Source organism: Symphalangus syndactylus, chromosome X (assembly GCF_028878055.3).
Source record: "Symphalangus syndactylus isolate Jambi chromosome X, NHGRI_mSymSyn1-v2.1_pri, whole genome shotgun sequence".
Taxonomy (NCBI): Eukaryota; Metazoa; Chordata; class Mammalia; order Primates; family Hylobatidae; genus Symphalangus; species Symphalangus syndactylus.
In genome coordinates this window covers 18,137,125-18,153,812 of record NC_072447.2, presented here as the reverse complement: position 1 = coordinate 18,153,812, position 16,688 = coordinate 18,137,125, and the positions used below count along the sequence as shown (strand labels likewise).

Sequence of the window (16,688 nt, the reverse complement as noted above, 5' to 3'; positions counted from 1 at the left end):
AGATCCCAGAGCCCCCGCCGGATGTGGGCAGCTCCTCACGTCTGTGGGTAAAAAGGTGCGTGGACACAGCACGTTTAGGGACATTGGAGTCTACCTGGCTACACAAGCCCTGTAAGGTGGCTTAGAAAGAGACGGGCAGCCAGGCCGGGCGCAGTGGCTCACGCCTGTAATCCCAGCACTTTGGGAGGCTGAGGCAGGCGGATCATCAGGTCAAGAGATCGAGACCAGCCTGGCTAATGTGATGAAACCCCGTCTCTACTAAAAGTACAAAAAGTAGCCAGGCGTGGTGGCGCACACCTGTAATCCCAGCTACTTGGGAGGCTAAGGCAGGGGAATCGCTTGAAACCCGGAGGTGGAGGTTGCAGTGAGCCGAGATCACGCCATTGCACTCCAGCCTGGCCAACATGGTGAAACCCTGTCTCTACCAAAAATACAAAAATTAGCTGGGCGTGGTGGCACGTGCCCATAGTCCCAGCTACTCGGGAGGCTGAGGCAGGAGAATCTCTTGAACCCGGGAAGCGGAGCTTGCAGTGAGCCGAGATGGCTCCATTTCACTCCACCCTGGGTGACAGTGAGACTCCGTGTCGAAAAAAAAAAAAAACCGTGAAGCCAGGGTCATGTGTACAGCCGGGGGCCGGAGAGGACAGACAGGCCAGGCAGGACATCTGGCACCCTCGGAAAGCAGCAAAGCTGTTGTTGTTTCTCAGAAGTCCTGGAGGAGCTAGTTATAAAACACTGGTAGCTGGGTACGATGGCTCACGCCTGTAATCCCAGCACTTTGAGAGGCCAAGGAGGGTGGACCACTTGAGGTCAGGAGTTCAAGACCAGCCTGGCCAACATGGTGAAACCCCATCTCTACTAAAAACACAAAAATTGGCCAGGTGTGGTGGCAGGTGCCTATAATCCCAGCTACTCAGGAAGCTGAGGCAGGACACGTTTGAACCCCAGAGGCGGAGGTTGCAGTGAGCCTAGATCACATCACTGCACTCCAGCCTGGGCAACAGACCAAGACTCGGTCTCAAAAAAGAAAAAAGGCCAGGTGTGGTGGCTCACGCCTGTAATCCCAGCACTTTGGGAGGCAGAGGCGGGCAGATCACAAGGTCAGGAGTTCGAGACCAGCCTGGCCAATATGGTGAAACTCCATCTGTACTGAAAATACAAAAATTAGTCGCGGGTGGTGGTGGGCGCCTGTAATCCCAGCTACTCGGGAGGCTGAGGCAGGGGAATCGCTTGAACCCAGGAGGCGGAGGTTGCAGTGAGCTGAGATTGCATCACTGCACTCCAGCCTGGGTGACAGAGCGAGACTCCGTCTCCAAAAAAAAAAAAAAACAGTGGAAACAGTCTCTCTAGTAGTGTTGGAGGAACGGGCCTGAATCCAGAGACAGGGACCAGTGAGTGGGTTTAAAAAAAAAAAAAAAAAAGCACTTTATCATGAAATAAACACACAAGGTTCTGTTCTTTCCTCTTCCTGGCAGCTTCGGGCGAAATTACACAGGCATCTCCCACGCCCACCACCCTGTTAGGAACGTTCATTCCTGGGCTGCGTGCGCAGGTCCAGCAGCCAGTCTGTGCAGGCGCCTGGCCCGGCCAGGGAGATTTGAGGCAGCCCCCCACAGGCCCTGAACCCCAGTCTCAAGTTTTCTGCACGACCTGTACGTCAGTCACCAGACACTCCTCCAGGCCGGCTTTGCCCGCCTCCCAGACCACCTGCAGAGACGAGAGGAGGAGGCAGGGTGAATCGGCCACCCCCAGATAACACAGCCCACGTCCTGATCCACGGGGCCTGTCCCATCTCAGATCTGCTCTGCGGGCTGGGCGTGGTGGCTCACACCTGTAATCCCAGCACTTTGGGTCAGGAGATCGAGACCATCCTGGCCAACATGGTGAAACCCTATCTCTACTAAAAATACAAAATTAGCTGGGCATGTTGGTGCAAGCCTGTAGTCCCAGCTACTCAGGAGGCTGAGGCAGGAGAATCGCTTGAACCGGGAAGGTAGAGGTTGCGGTGAGCCAAGATTGCACCATTGCACTCCAGCCGGGGCAATGAGCAAAACTGCATCTCAAAAAAAAAAAAATCTGACAGAGATGTCTGCCTCCTTTTCCTCTGCCCTTCCTTTCTCTTAGGGACAGAGGTATCATTAAAAACTTGTTGAGAACTGGGCTGGGCACGGTGTCTCACGCCTGTCATCCCAGCACTTTGGGAGGCCGAGGCAGGGGGATCACAAGGTCAGGAGATTGAGACCATCCTGGGCAACATGGTGAAACCCCATCTATACTAAAGATACAAAATTAGCTGGGCATGTTGGTGCATGCCTGTAGTCCCAGCTACTCGGGAGGCTGGGGCAGGACAATCGCTTGAACCTTGAACTGGGAAGGTGGAGGTTGCAGTGAGCCGAGGTCGCACCATTGCACTCCAGCCTGGGCAACAAGAGCAAAACTCCCATCTAAAAAAAAAAAAAAAAGTCTGCTCTGCCCTGGTGTGCAGGGCGCGGAGACGGCCCGTCATCACGGGCTGGGAGCCCAGTGTCACCCCACTCCCTTCATCCTGCAGCTTTTCCCAGCCGCCCACCAGCGCCAGCAGACAGGTGTCCAGCCTCCTAGTCCAGGCCATCTCACTCTTGTCGCCCAGACGGAATGCAGTGGCTCGATGGTAGTTCACTGCAGCCTCCGCCTCCCGGGTTCAAGTGATCCTCCTCCCTCAGCCTCCCAAGTAGCTGGGATTACAAGCACCCACCACCATGCCCAGCTAATTTTGTATTTTTAGTAGAGACGGAGTTTCTCCATGTTGGCCAGGCTGGTCTGGAGTTCCTGGCCTCAAGCGGTCCGCCCACCTGGGCCTCCCAAAGTGGCCACCATGCCCCTAGACCCGTCCCATGGCAGAAAACACATCATACCAGCTTGTCGTTTTGGAAGCTGTCACCAATGGGGTCTTTCATGTGAGGGATGCGGGGAAAGAGTCTCTGCATCACCAGATACCTCGAAGGAAAGAGAAATGGCCCAGCTCTGAACCCAGCACCGACCAGCTCATCATCATCATCATCAGGGACACAGCGTGTCCAGGACAGGCAGTGCCAGGACGGAGCAAAACACTCAAGTCACCTACTCGAGGGGTCTCTATTTTCCTGGCCCCTGAGGCCCTGACACGCCGCCAACAATCATCGTAGGCAGGCGCTGGTGTCTGGTACCGGAGCCACCCAGGGGTGCAGCTGCCAAGACAGACCCCTGGTGCCTCAGGTCACTGAGTTTATGACCTGTGACAGCTTGCAGCATAGGGCTTCCTCCTACCCCCCCTCCCCTCCCCCCATCCTCCCCCTCCTCATCCTTCCCCCCTCTTCCCCCTCGTCCTTTCCCCTCCTCCTTTCCCCTCCTCCTTTCCCCTCCTCCTTTCCCCTCCTCCTTTCCCCTCCTCCTTTCCCCTCCTCCTTTCCCCTCCCCCTCCTCCTCCTCCCCCTCATCCTTCCCCCTCCCCCTTTCCCCCCATTCTTCCCCCTCCTCCTTTCCCCCATTCTTCCCCCTCCTCCTTTCCCCCATTCTTCCCCCTCCTCCTTTCCCCCATTCTTCCCCCTCCTCCTTTCCCCCATTCTTCCCCCTCCTCCTTTCCCCCATTCTTCCCCCTCCTCCTTTCCCCCATTCTTCCCCCTCCTCCTTTCCCCCATTCTTCCCCCTCCTCCTTTCCCCCATTCTTCCCCCTCCTCCTTTCCCCCATTCTTCCCCCTCCTCCTTTCCCCCATTCTTCCCCCTCCTCCATCCTCCCCCTCCTCCTTTCCCCTCCCCCATCCTGCCCCTCCTCGTCCCCCCCCTCCCCCTCCCCCTCCTCGTCCCCCTCCTCCCCCTCATCCTTTCCCCTCCTCCTCCCCCTCATCCTTTCCCCTCCTCCTCCTCCTCCTCCTCCTCCTCCTCCTCCTCCTCCTCCTCATCCTTTCCCCTCCTCCTTTCCCCTCCTCCTTTCCCCTCCCCTCCTCCTTTCCCCTCCCCTCCTCCTTTCCCCTCCCCCTCCTCCTTTCCCCTCCCCCTCCTCCTTTCCCCTCCCCCTCCTCCTTTCCCCTCCCCCTCCTCCTTTCCCCTCCTCCTCCCCCTCATCCTTTCCCCTCCTCCTCCTCCTCCTCATCCTTTCCCCTCCTCCTTTCCCCTCCCCTCCTCCTTTCCCCTCCCCCTCCTCCTTTCCCCTCCCCCTCCTCCTTTCCCCTCCCCCTCCTCATCCCCCTCATCCTTTCCCCCTCCTCATCCCCCTCATCCTTTCCCCCTCCTCATCCCCCTCATCCTTTCCCCCTCCTCATCCCCCTCATCCTTTCCCCCTCCTCATCCCCCTCATCCTTCCCCCCTCCTCATCCCCCTCATCCTTCCCCCCTCCTCATCCCCCTCATCCTTCCCCCCTCCTCATCCCCCTCATCCTTCCCCCCTCCTCATCCCCCTCATCCTTCCCCCCTCCTCATCCCCCTCATCCTTCCCCCCTCCTCATCCCCCTCATCCTTCCCCCCTCCTCATCCCCCTCATCCTTCCCCCCTCCTCATCCCCCTCATCCTTCCCCCCTCCTCATCCCCCTCATCCTTCCCCCCTCCTCATCCCCCTCATCCTTCCCCCCTCCTCATCCCCCTCATCCTTCCCCCCTCCTCATCCCCCTCATCCTTCCCCCCTCCTCATCCCCCTCATCCTTCCCCCCTCCTCCCCCCATCCTTTCCCCCTCCTCCCCCATCCTTTCCCCCTCCTCCCCCTCATCCTTTCCCCCTCCTCCCCCTCATCCTTTCCCCCTCCTCCCCCTCATCCTTTCCCCCTCCTCCCCCTCATCCTTTCCCCCTCCTCCCCCTCATCCTTTCCCCCTCCTCCCCCTCATCCTTTCCCCCTCCTCCCCCTCATCCTTTCCCCCTCCTCCCCCTCATCCTTTCCCCCTCCTCCCCCTCCTCCCCCTCCTCCCCCTCCTCCCCCTCATCCTTTCCCCTCCCCCTTTCCCCCCCTTTCCCCCCCTTTCCCCCCATTCTTCCCCCTCCTCCATCCTCCCCCTCCTCCATCCTCCCCCTCCTCCATCCTCCCCCTCCTCCTTTCCCCTCCCCCCCATCCTGCCCCTCCTCGTCCCCCCTCCTCCCCCTCCCCCATCCTGCCCCTCATCCCCCCTCCCCCATCCTGCCCCTCATCCCCCCTCCCCCATCCTGCCCCTCCTCATCCTCCTCCCCCTCCCCCATCCTGCCCGTCCTTGTCCCCCCTCCTCCCCCTCCCCCATCCTGCCCCTCCTCGTCCCCCCTCCTCCCCCTCCCCATCCTGCCCCTCCTCGTCCCCCCTCCTCCCCCTCCCCATCCTGCCCCTCCTCCTCCCCCCTCCTCCACCCTCCCCCCTCTCCTCCCCTCTCCCTCCCCCCCTCCTCCTCCCCTTCTCCCTCCCCCCCTCCCCCTCCCCTTCTCCCTCCCCCCCTCCCCTAGGAGACAGAAATCACCACGGCACCCACTTGACAGACTATGAAGCTCTGATGCCCAGCAGGATGGAGACAGGGCCTGGCCAGTCATGGTGGCTCATGTGTAATCCCAGCACTTTGGGAGGCCGAGGAGGGTGAATCACATGCGGTCAGGAGTTCTAGACCAGCCTGACCAACATGGAGAAACCCCATCTCTACTAAAAATACAAAATTAGCCAGGCATGGTGGCCCATGCCTGTAATCCCAGCTACTCAGGAGGCTGAGGCAGGAGAATCACTTGAACCCAGGAGGCAGAGGTTGCAGTGAACCGAGATGGTGCCATTGCACTCCAGGCTGAGTGACAGAGCAAGACTCCATCTCAAAAAAAAAAAAAAAAAAAAGAGACTGGGGTGACCCAGCTGGTGACTGAAAACCGGAGTTGGTCTGCATGACAGATCCTGGCCCGTCCAAGTGGACAGCTTTGACGTCAGCCCAGGCCCCTTCCCGACCAGAAAGCATGGCCTTACGCCCTCTGACTATGTCAGGCCCGCTGGGCAGGGGAGGACCGGCCCTGCCTCCTCCACCCTGGGGACACCCTTGGTCCCACCAGAGCCCTCAGCTTCAGCTCTACAGACCTCCTGGCAGGGGGCAGCTAGCAGAGAGGACTTGGCCCCTGGTCTTTTGTGAAGAATTCTCAAGGGGCCAGGTGTGGTCGCTTACGCCTGTAATCCCAGCACTTTGGGTGGCTGAGGCAGGGGTATCACTTGAGGCCAGGAGTTCAAGACCGGTGTGGCCAACATGGTGAAACCCCGTCTCTACTAAAAATACAAGAATTAGCTGGGCGCAGTGTTGCACACCTGTAGTCCCAGCTACTCGGGAGGCTGAGGCAGGAGAATCGCTTGAACCTGGGAGGCAGAGGCTGCAGTGAGCCAAGATCATGCCACTGCACTCCAGCCTGGATGACAGAGCAAGACTCAAAAAATAATAATAACAATAATAATACAGGCTGGGCGAGGTGGCTTATACCTGTCACCCCAGCACTTTAGGAGGCTGAGGCAGGTGGATCACCTGAGTCCAGGAATTTGAGACCAGCCTGGCCAACATGGCAAAACCCCGTCTTTACTAAAAATACCAAAATTAGCTGGGTGTGCTGCTTGGTGCCTGTAATCCCAGCGACCTGGGAGGCAGGAGGATCGCCTGAACCCAGGAGGCAGAGGCGACCGTGAGCCGAGATCGTGCCACTGCACTCCAGCCTGGGCCATAAGAGCGAGACTCTGTCTCAAAAATAATTCTCAGGATGGTTCTGTGAATAACTTTCAGGGTCACACTGGAAACAAGCAACGCCTGCGGAGGCCCTCGAGGGCTCACCTTCTGCAGAGCAGGAAGACACAGACCAAGGCCAGCAGCGTCCCCAGCGCGATCAGCAGCGACATCCGCCAGGCACGCGTGTTTGCACTCTCCTCCTGGTCGCACTCTAGGGGGAAAGGGCGAGAGGGTCACAGACCAGGGGCCGTCCTGGGGGACCAGGGACCATGGGCTCTCCCTGGGCCCTGGGAAGCAGAGAGGTGACCGCCACATGGGGTGGCGTCCAGGGGGGGACACTGCAGTAGTGCCACCTGCACAGGCACCGTGACCACCTGTGGGCCACCTGCGGGCCACCTGAGTACCAGGACCCGGAGCGACGTCCGGACCTCCCAGCCCCAGCCTGGAACCCTAAGGGAGTTGAAAGACCAGCAGGGATCCCTGTGTGCCTGGTGCTTGGGACACGGGGAGCGCCAGGGACTTCCACTGTGCCTAGCAGGCCGGCAGGTACTTTGGGTGTGGGCAGCACGGAGGGGCAGCAGAAGCAGCACTGGTGTGCGTGCTTTGAACTTGATTTTTGTATTTATCAAGGAATTTGTGTGTGTGTGTGCATTAATTTTTTTTTTTTTTTTTTTTTTTGAGATGGAGTCTCGCTCTGTCAGCCAGGCTGCAGTGCAGTAGTGCGATCTCAGCTCACTACAACCTCCACCTCCCGGGTTCAAGCGATTCTCCTGCCTCAGCCTCCCTAGTAGCTGGGGCTACAGGCATAAGCCACAGCACCCGGCCTAATTTTTGTTTTAGTAGAGATGGGGTTTCAACATGTTGGCCAGGATGGTCTTGAACTCCTGACCTCAGGTGATCCGCCCACCTCGGCCTCCCAAAGTGCTGGGATGACAGGCATGAGTCACCGTGCCCGGCCAGAAGCTTTTACTCTGAGGCGATCCTTTTGTTTTTGTCGTTGTTGTTGTTGAGATGGAGTCTTGCTCTGTCGCCCAGGCTGGAGTGCAGTGGCATGATCTCGGATCAGTGCAACTCCGCCTCCCAGGTTCACGCCATTCTCCTGCCTCAGCCTCCCGAGTAGCTGGGACTACAGGCGCCCGCCACCACGCCCAGCTAATTTTTGTATTTCTAATAGAGATGGGGTTTCACCGTCTTGGCCAGGCTGGTCTTGAACTCCTGACCTCAAGTGATCTACCCGCCTCGGCCTCCCAAAGTGCTGGGATGACAGGCGTGAGCCACTGCACCCGGCCTATTTTTTTTTTCCTTTTTTTTTTTTAGACAGAGACTCACTCTGGAGTGCTGTGGTGCGATCTCAGCTCATTGCAACCTCTGCCTCTCGCATTCAAACGATTCTCCTGTCTTAGCCTCCCGAGAGGATTGCTTGAGCCCAGAGGTCGAGTCTGCAGTGAGCTGTGATCGTGCCACTGCCCTCCAGCGTGGGCAATAGAGAAAGACTCTCTCTCCAAAAAAAAAAAAAACAAAGATACATCTATGACCTCACACCCAGAACCTATGATGATAACCTTATTTGGAACGAGGGTGGAGATCGTTTGCTGGGGCTGCCATAAAAAAGTCCCACAGCCTGGTGGCTTCAGAAAAAAGGAATTTGGCCGGGTGGGGTGGCTCACGCCTGTAATCCCAGCACTTTGGGAGGCCAAGGCGGGCGGATCACCTGAGGTTGGGAGTATGAGACCAGCCTGGCCAACATGGTGAAACCCCGTCTCTAATAAAAATACAAACATTAGCCGGGCATGGTGGTGGGCGCCTGTAATCCCAGCTACTCGGGAGGCTGAGGCAGGAGAATGGCGTGAACCTGGGAGGCGGAGGTTGCACTGATCCGAGATCACACCACTGCACTCCAGCGTGGCGACAGAGACTCCATCTAAGAAAAAAAAAAGGAAAGAAAAAGGAATTGATTCTCCCACAGCCCTGGAGGCTGGAAGTCTGAGATCCAGGTGTGGGCAGGGCTGGTTCCTCCTGAGGGAGGAGCCCTCAGGAGCTGGGAGAGGCAGGAAGGACCCTCCCCTAGAGCCTCCAGAAGGAACTGGATACAACTGTAATGGGTTGAATGGTGACCCCAAAACATATGTTTATGTCCTACCCTGAAGAACCGATGAATTGGACTTTATATTTGGAAACAGGGTTTCCACATATGTAAGAAAGTTAAGGATCTTGAGATGAGATCATCCTGAATTGGGATCGGCAATAAGTTCAATGACAGGTGACCTTCTAAAAGACAGAAGAGGAGACACAGACACAGAGGAGAAGGCCACGTGGAGATGGAGGCAGAGACTGGAGTGATGCAGCCACAAGCCCAGGGATGCCTGGAGCCCCCAGGAGCTGGGAGAGGCAGGAAGGATCCTCCCCTAGAGCCTCCAGGAGGAACTAGATACTATTATAATGGATTGAGTGGTGACCCCAAAACATATGTTTATGTCCTATGCTCCAGAACCTATGAATGGGACTTTATATTTGGAAACAGGGTTTCCACATATGTAAGAAAGTTAAGGATCTAGAGATGAGATCGTCCTGAATTGGGGTGGGCCATAAAATGACAGGTGTCCTTGTAAGGGACAGGAGACACAGACACAAAGGAGAAGGCCACGTGGAGACAGAGACTAGAGTCATTCGGCCACAAGCCCAAGGATGCCTGGAGCCCCCAGGAGCCGGGAGAGGCAGGAAGGATCCTTCCCTAGAGCTTGTGGAGGGAACGCAGCCCTGCCTACACATGGATCTCAGACTTCAGGTCTCCAGGACCGAAAGAGAAGAAATTCCGGTTCTTTAATCCACACACATTTGTGGCCAGTCTGTCTCTCTCTCTTTCTGTCTCTGAGACAGGGTCTCCCTCTGTCAGCCTAGGCCAGAGTGCAGTGGTGCAGTCACAGCTCACTGCAGCCTCAACCTCCTGGGCTCAAGCCATCCTTGTAGTTCCAGCTACTTGGAAGGATCCCCTTAGCTCAGGAGGACGATGCTACAGTGAACTGTGATTAGCCCCAGGACACACCTAAGCAAACACCTCTCCACAGAGAGCTGGGGCCTGGAAGATTCGGTCTCTGGCTGTGCTGTTTCCAGTAATGGGAACATTCTTTGAATCATAGGAGGGAGGATCTGCTTTAAGAACAGCTCAAGGAGCAACAGCAGTTTTTTTTGTTTTGTTTTGTTTTTTTGAGGCCGAGTCTCGCTCTGTCGCCCAGGCTGGAGTGCAGTGGCATGATCTGGGCTCACTGCAACCTCTGCCTCCCAGGTTCAAGCGATTCTCCTGCCTCAGCCTCCCTAGTAGCTGGGGCTACAGGCATAAGCCACAGCACCCGGCCTAATTTTTGTTTTAGTAGAGATGGGGTTTCAACATGTTGGCCAGGATGGTCTTGAACTCCTGACCTCAGGTGATCCGCCCACCTCGGCCTCCCAAAGTGCTGGGATGACAGGCATGAGTCACCGTGCCCGGCCAGAAGCTTTTACTCTGAGGCGATCCTTTTGTTTTTGTCGTTGTTGTTGTTGAGATGGAGTCTTGCTCTGTCGCCCAGGCTGGAGTGCAGTGGCATGATCTCGGCTCACTGCAAGCTCTGCCTCCCAGGTTCACGCCATTCTCCTGCCTCAGCCTCCCCAGTAGCTGGGACTTCCGGGTGCCCACCACCACGCCCGGCTAATTTTCTTTTGTATTTTTAGGAGAGACAGGGTTTCACCGTGTTAGCCAGGATGGTCTCGATCTCCTGACCTTGTGATCTGCCCACCTGGGCCTCCCAAAGTGCTGGGATTAGAAGCATGAGCCACCGCGCCCTGCCGAGGCAATCCTTTTCTGAATCCGGCTGCAGAGCCCATAGGCGCGGCCACTGTGGATAGAAGATAGCAACCCCCTGGCCTGCAGACAGCTGTCTTATTTTTTTGAGTTGGAGTCTTGCTCTGTCACCCAGGCTGGAGTGCAGTGGCGCGATCTCAGCTCACTGCAACCTCCGCCTCCTGGGTTCATGCCATTCTCCTGCCTCAGCCTCCGGAGTAGCTGGGACTACAGGCGCCCACCACCACGCCCAGCTAATTTTTTACATTTTTTGTAAAGACGGAGTTTCACCGCGTTAGCCAGGATGGTCTCGATCTCCTGACCTTGTGATCCACCCACCTCGGTCTTTATTACAAGGCCCAGGGGGTGTCTGTCAGTGAGACGACCTTGTTTGCCCTCCACGTCTCCTCTCGTAAGAGCAAGGTGTGAGGTCACCGTCAGGTTCAGGGTCCTTTTGGAGATCACAGAAAATGGGAGAGTGAATCTCCTTTCCTTTGCAGGCAGAACACCACGAAACAATGAAGAGCTAGTGACCCGTAGGCAGGCGGGCAGGGGGGTGGCCTGTGTTTCCATGACCCAGGATGGCGCGCCCCATTCACCCCGCACACCCCACTCACCGAAGCGCTGGGGGGTGCTCCAGGTGCTCAAGAATTCATACACTGTCTCCCGGGCTCTTATTTTCACTGTGTACGTCCCAGGATTGAGCAGCTGGAAGGAGGTTCTGTCTCTGACCTATGGTTTAAAAGAAAGAAGGAAAGAGGGGCCGGGTGTGGTGGCTCATGCCTCTCACCTCGGCACTTTGGGAGGCCGAGGCAGGTGGATCACCTGAGGTCAGGAGTTCGAGACCAGCCTGGCCAACATGGTGAAACCCTGTCTCTACTAAAAATACAAAAATTAGCCGGGCATGGTGGCAGGCACCTGTAATCCCAGCACTTTGGGAGGCCAAGGCGGGTGGATCACGAGGTCAGGAGATTGAGACCGTCCTGGCTAACACGGTGAAACTCCGTCTCTACTAAAAATACAAAAATTAGCCGGGCGTGGTGGTGGGCGCCTGTAATCCCAGCTACTCGGGAGACTGAGGCAGGAGGATCGCTCAAACCTGAGAGGTGGAGGTTGCAGTGAGGCGAGATCGCGCCACTGCACTGCAGCCTGGGCTACAGAGCGAGACTGTCTCTAAATAAATAAATAAATAAATAAACAAATAAATAAATAAAATAATAAAAGAAAAGAAAGAAGAAAAGAGGGGCCAGGTGCTATGGTTCATGCCTCTCATCCCAGCACTTTTGGAGGCTGAGGTGGGAGAACTGCTTAAGCCCAGGAGTTTGACACCAGCCTGGGCAACATAGCAAGACCCCGTCTTTACCAAAAAAAAAAAAAAGGGAAAAATTACCAGACATGGTGACACACGCCTTTGGTCCCAGCTACTAGGGAGGCTGAGGTGGGAGGATACCTTGAGCTTAGGAGTTGGAGACCAGCCTGGGCAACAAAGCAAGACCCCATCTCTAGAAAAAAGTTTGTTTTGTTTTGTTTTGAGACAGAGTTTCGCTCTTGTTGCCCAGGCTGGAGAGCAGTGGCATGAACTTGGCTCACTGCAACCTTCGCCTCCCAGATTCAAGCGATTCTCCTGCCTCAGCCTCCCAAGTAGCTGGGATTACAGGTGCCCACCACCATGCCTGGCTAATTTTGTATTTTTAGTAGAGATGGGGTTTCTCCATGTTGGTCAGGCTAGTCTCGAACTCCCAGCCTCAGGTGATCCACCCCTCTCGGCCTCCCAAAGTGCTTAAGCCCAGGAGTTTGACAGTAGCCTGGGCAACAGAGCAAGACCCCATCTTTACCAAAAAGAAAAAATGTAAAAATTACCAGACATGGTGACACACGCCTTTGGTCCCAGCTACTAAGGAGGCTGAGGTGGGAGGATACCTTGAGCTTAGGAGTTTGAGACCAGCCTGGGCAACAAAGCAAGACCCCATCTCTAGAAAAAAATTTGTTTTGTTTTGAGGCAGAGTTTCGCTCTTGTTGTCCAGGCTGGAGTGCAGTGGCACGAACTTGGCTCACCGCAACCTCCACCTCCCAGATTCAAGCGATTCTCCTGCCTCAGCCTGCCGAGTAGCTGAGATTACAGGCGTGCACCACCACGCCCGGCTAATTTTGTATTTTTAGTAGAGATGGGGTTTCTCCATGTTGGTCAGGCTGGTCTCGAACTCCCAACCTCAGGTGATCCCCCCCCCTCGGCCTCCCAAAGTGCTGGGATTACCAGCGTGAGCCACCACACCCAGCCAAATTTTTTTTTTTTTTTTTTTTGAGATGGAGTCTCGCTCTGTCGCCCAGGCTGGAGTGCAGTGGTGCAATCTCGGCTCACTGCAAGGTCCGCCTCCCGGGTTCATGCCATTCTCCTGCCTCAGCCTCCCACGTAGCTGGGACTACAGGCACCCACCACCACGCCAGGCTAATTTTTTGTATTTTTTTAGTAGAGACGGGGTTTCACCGTGTTAGCCAGGATGGTCTCGATCTCCTGACCTCATGATCCACCTGGCCTCAGCCTCCCAAAGTGCTGGGATTACCAGCGTGAGCCACCACGCCCAGCCAAAATTTTTTTTTAATGAGCTGATGTGGTGGCAGACGCCTGTAGTTTCAGGTACTGGGGAGGCTGAGGCAGGAGGATCCCTTGAGCCCAGGAGGCAGAGGTTGCAGTGAGCCGTGACTGTGCCACTGCACTCCAGCATGGGTGACAGTGAGAGCCTGTCTGAAATTAAAAACCAAAAAAAAGTAGAAGAAAAGACCATTCATATTTGATGGGTACAAAAGAATGAGGCTGCATTGTGATCCCCCAAAATTCATATGTTACAGTCTTAGCCCCCAGCACCTTACAATGGGGCCTTATGATGAAATAGCTCGGCCGGGCGCGGTGGCTCACGCCTGTAATCCCAGCACTTTGGAGGGCCGAGGCAGGCAGATCACAAGGTCAGGAGATGGAAACCACAGTGAAACCCCCATCTTTACTAAAAATACAAAAAATTAGCCGGGCACGGTGGCAGGCGCCTGAGGTCCCAGCTACTCAGGAGGCTGAGGCAGGAGAATGGCGTGAACCCGGGAGGCGGAGCTTGCAGTGAGCCGAGGTTGCGCCACTGCACTCCAGCCTGGGCGACAGAGGGAGACTCCGTCAAAAAAAAAAAAAAAGGTAGAAGAAAAGACCATTCATATTTGATGGGTACAAAAGAATGAGGCTGCATTGTGATCCCCCAAAATTCATGTTACCGTCTTAGCCCCCAGCACGTTACAATGGGGCCTTATGATGAAATAGCTCTTCATGGCAGATGTCATTAAGATGTAGATTGAGACGATGTCATTTTGGATCAGGGTGAACCCTAAATGCAATGACCAATGTCCGTATAAGAAGAGGAGACATGGCCGGGCGCAGTGGCTCACGCCTGTAATCCCAGCACTTTGGGAGGCTGAGGCGGGTAGATCACCTGAGGTCAGGAGTTCAAGGTCAGCCTGACCAACAAGGTGAAATCCCGTCTTTACTAAAAATACAAAAATTAGCCAGGCGTGGTGGCAGGCGCCTGTAATCCCAGCTACTCGGCAGGCTGAGACAGGAGAATCGCTTGAACCTGGGAGGCGGAGGTTGCAGTGAGCTGAGATCACGCGACTGTACTCCAGCCTGGGTGATGGAGCGAGACTGCATCTCCAAAAAAAAAAAAAAAAAAAAAAAGGAGGAAACACAGATGCAGAATAGAAGGCCATGTGGAGAGAGGCAGAGAATGGAGTGATATGGCCACAAGCCCAGGGACCCCTGGAGTCCTCAGGAGCTGAGAGAGGCAGGAAGGATCCTCATTAGTCCGTGAAAATGGACTAATACAGGAGGACAGACAGAGATAGAAACAGACAGAGAGAGACAGAGATACAAAGAGAGAGAGGGGAGACAGAGAGAGGGAAAGAGAAAAACAGAAAAACAGAAACAGAGACAAAGAGACAGAGTGGGTGGTGGACAGAGAGAGACAGAAACAGACAGGGAGAGACAGATACAAAGAGACAGAGGGGAGACAGAGAGAGGGAAAGAGAAAAACAGAAAAGCAAACAGACATAGACAGAGAGTGGGTGATGGACAGGGAGACAGAGATACAAAGAGAGAGAGAGGAGACGGAAAAAAAAAGAGAGACACAGAGACAGTGGGTGATGGACAGAGAGACAGATAGAAACGGAGAAACAGAGAGACAGATACAAAGAGACAGAGGGAAAAACAGACAGAAAAACAAACAGAGTGGGTGATGGACAGAGAGACAGAGATACAAAGAGACACAGAGGGGAGACAGAGAGAGGGAAAGAGAAAAACAGAAACAGAGAGACAAAGAGACAGAGAGAGTGAGTGATGTAGTTTGGCTGTGTCCTCACCCAAATCTCATCTTGAATTGTAGCCCTTATAACTCCCATGTGTTGTGAGAGGGACTGGGTAGGATATAACTGAATCATGGAGGCAGTTTCCCCCACACTGTTCTCGGGGTACTGAGTTAGTCTCACAAGATCTGATGGTTTAATAAGGGAAACCCTTTCTCTTGGCTCCCTCATTTGTGTGTGTGTGTGTGTGTGAGACGGAGTCTCCCTCTGTCACCCAGGCTAGAATGCAGTGGCACGATCTCAGCTCACTGCAACCTCTGCCTCCTGGGTTCAAGCGATTCTCCTGCCTCTGCCTCCCGAGTAGCTGGGATTACAGGTGCCCACCACCACGTCCGGGTAATTTGTATTTTTAGTAGAGCTGGGTTTCACCATGTTGGCCAGGCTGGTCTTGAACTCCTGACCTCGTGGTCCGCCCACCTCGTCCTCCCAAGGTGCTGTGATTACAGGCGTGAGCCACCGCGCCCGGCGGCTGTCTCATTCTGTCTTGACTGCTGACGTGTAAGACATGCCTCTGCTCCTCCTTCACCTTCTGCCGTGATCGTGAGGCCTCCCCAGCCACGTGGAACTGTGAGTCCAGGAACCCTCTTTTGTTTATAAATTACCCGGTCTTGGGTATGTCTTTATCAGCAGTGTGACAATGGACTAATACAGGGGGACAGACAGAGAGAGGCAGAGAAAGAAAGAGACAATCACAGAGAAATAATGGGAGAGAGAAAGGGAGAGACAAAGAGACACAGAGACAGAGAAGGGAAGGGAGAGAGAAACAGAGAGGGGAAGGGAGAGAGAGACAGGGAGACGAGGAGACAGAGACAGGGAGAGAGATAGAAAGATAAAGAGGGGGGCCAGACACGGTGGCTCACATCTGTAATTCCAGCACTTTGACAGGCTGAGGCAGGTGGATTGCCTGAGGTTAGGAGTTCGAGACCAGCCTGGCCCACATAGTGAAACCCTGTCTCTACTAAAAATACAAAAAAAAAGTTAGCTGGGCGTGGTGGCGAGTGCCTGTAATCCCAGCTACTCGGGAGGCTGAGGGAGTAGATTCGCTTGAACATGGGAGGCAGAGGTTGCAGTGAGCCGAGATCGTGCCATTGCACTCCAGCCTGGGCAACAAGAGGGAAACTCCATTTCAAAAAGAAAGATGAAGAGAGGGAAGGAGAAAGGGAGAGAGATACAGAGACACAGAGAGACTGGGAGAGGGGGAGATACAGACAAGAAGACAGAAAGAGGGAGAATGAAAGAGGGAGAGACAGAGACACAGATGTGGACAGTGGGAGACAGAGACAGAGAGAAAGATAAAGAGAGGGAGGGAGAAAGGGAGAGTGATACAGAGACAGACAGAGAGAGATGGGGAGAAGGGGAGATAGAGACGGAGAGAGAGAGAAAGATGGAGGGAGGGAGAAAGGGAGAGAGAGACAGACACGGAGAAAGAGACGGGGACGGGGGAGATAGAGGCTGGGAGAGAGAAAGATGGAGGGAGGGAGAAAGGGAGAGAGATACAGAGACAGAGAGAGATGGGGAGAGGGGAGAGACAGGGAGAAAGGGAGAGAGATACAGAGACAGACACAGAGAAAGAGACAGGGAAAGGGGTAGATAGAGACAAGGAGAGAGAGAAAGATAAAGAGAGGGAGGGAGAATAAAAGAGGGAGGGAGGGTCTCGAGAGATGGATGGAGAAAGGGAGAAAGATACAGACACAGACAGACAGGGAGGGGGAGATAGAGACAGGGAGAGAGAGAAAGATAAAGACAGGGAGGGAGAAAGGGGGAGAGATACAGAGACAGACACAGAAAGAGACAGGGAAAGGGGTAGATAGAGACAAGGAGAGAGAGAAAGAT

The 16,688-nt window shown here is 55.0% G+C and overlaps 2 protein-coding genes across 5 annotated transcripts in view; one reads left to right on the top strand and one right to left on the bottom strand.

The window, feature by feature from the left end:
* Nucleotides 1-16,688, top strand: part of LOC129475035 (uncharacterized) — a 66,125-nt gene that overhangs the window by 25,768 nt on the left and 23,669 nt on the right. The window contains exon 1 of one of the 3 annotated variants that reach the window (XR_008654736.2): nucleotides 12,894-15,422. The exons of the other annotated variants lie outside the window; for them this stretch is intronic. The gene's annotated coding sequence lies outside the window, so the exon portion shown is untranslated. Of the gene's footprint in view, nucleotides 1-12,893; nucleotides 15,423-16,688 lie in introns of those variants that run through there. 3 annotated transcript variants of the gene reach the window in all.
* IL3RA (interleukin 3 receptor subunit alpha) overlaps nucleotides 1,620-16,688 on the bottom strand; it is a 35,309-nt gene continuing 20,240 nt past the window's right edge. For both annotated transcript variants that reach the window (XM_055266863.2, XM_055266864.2), the window contains 4 exons: nucleotides 11,078-11,192; nucleotides 6,752-6,857; nucleotides 2,895-2,976; nucleotides 1,620-1,707 (listed from right to left, as the gene is read on the bottom strand). In XM_055266863.2, the coding sequence (XP_055122838.1) occupies nucleotides 1,633-1,707; nucleotides 2,895-2,976; nucleotides 6,752-6,857; nucleotides 11,078-11,192 (378 nt within the window). In that variant the 3' untranslated portion in view covers nucleotides 1,620-1,632. The remainder of the gene's footprint in view (nucleotides 1,708-2,894; nucleotides 2,977-6,751; nucleotides 6,858-11,077; nucleotides 11,193-16,688) is intronic.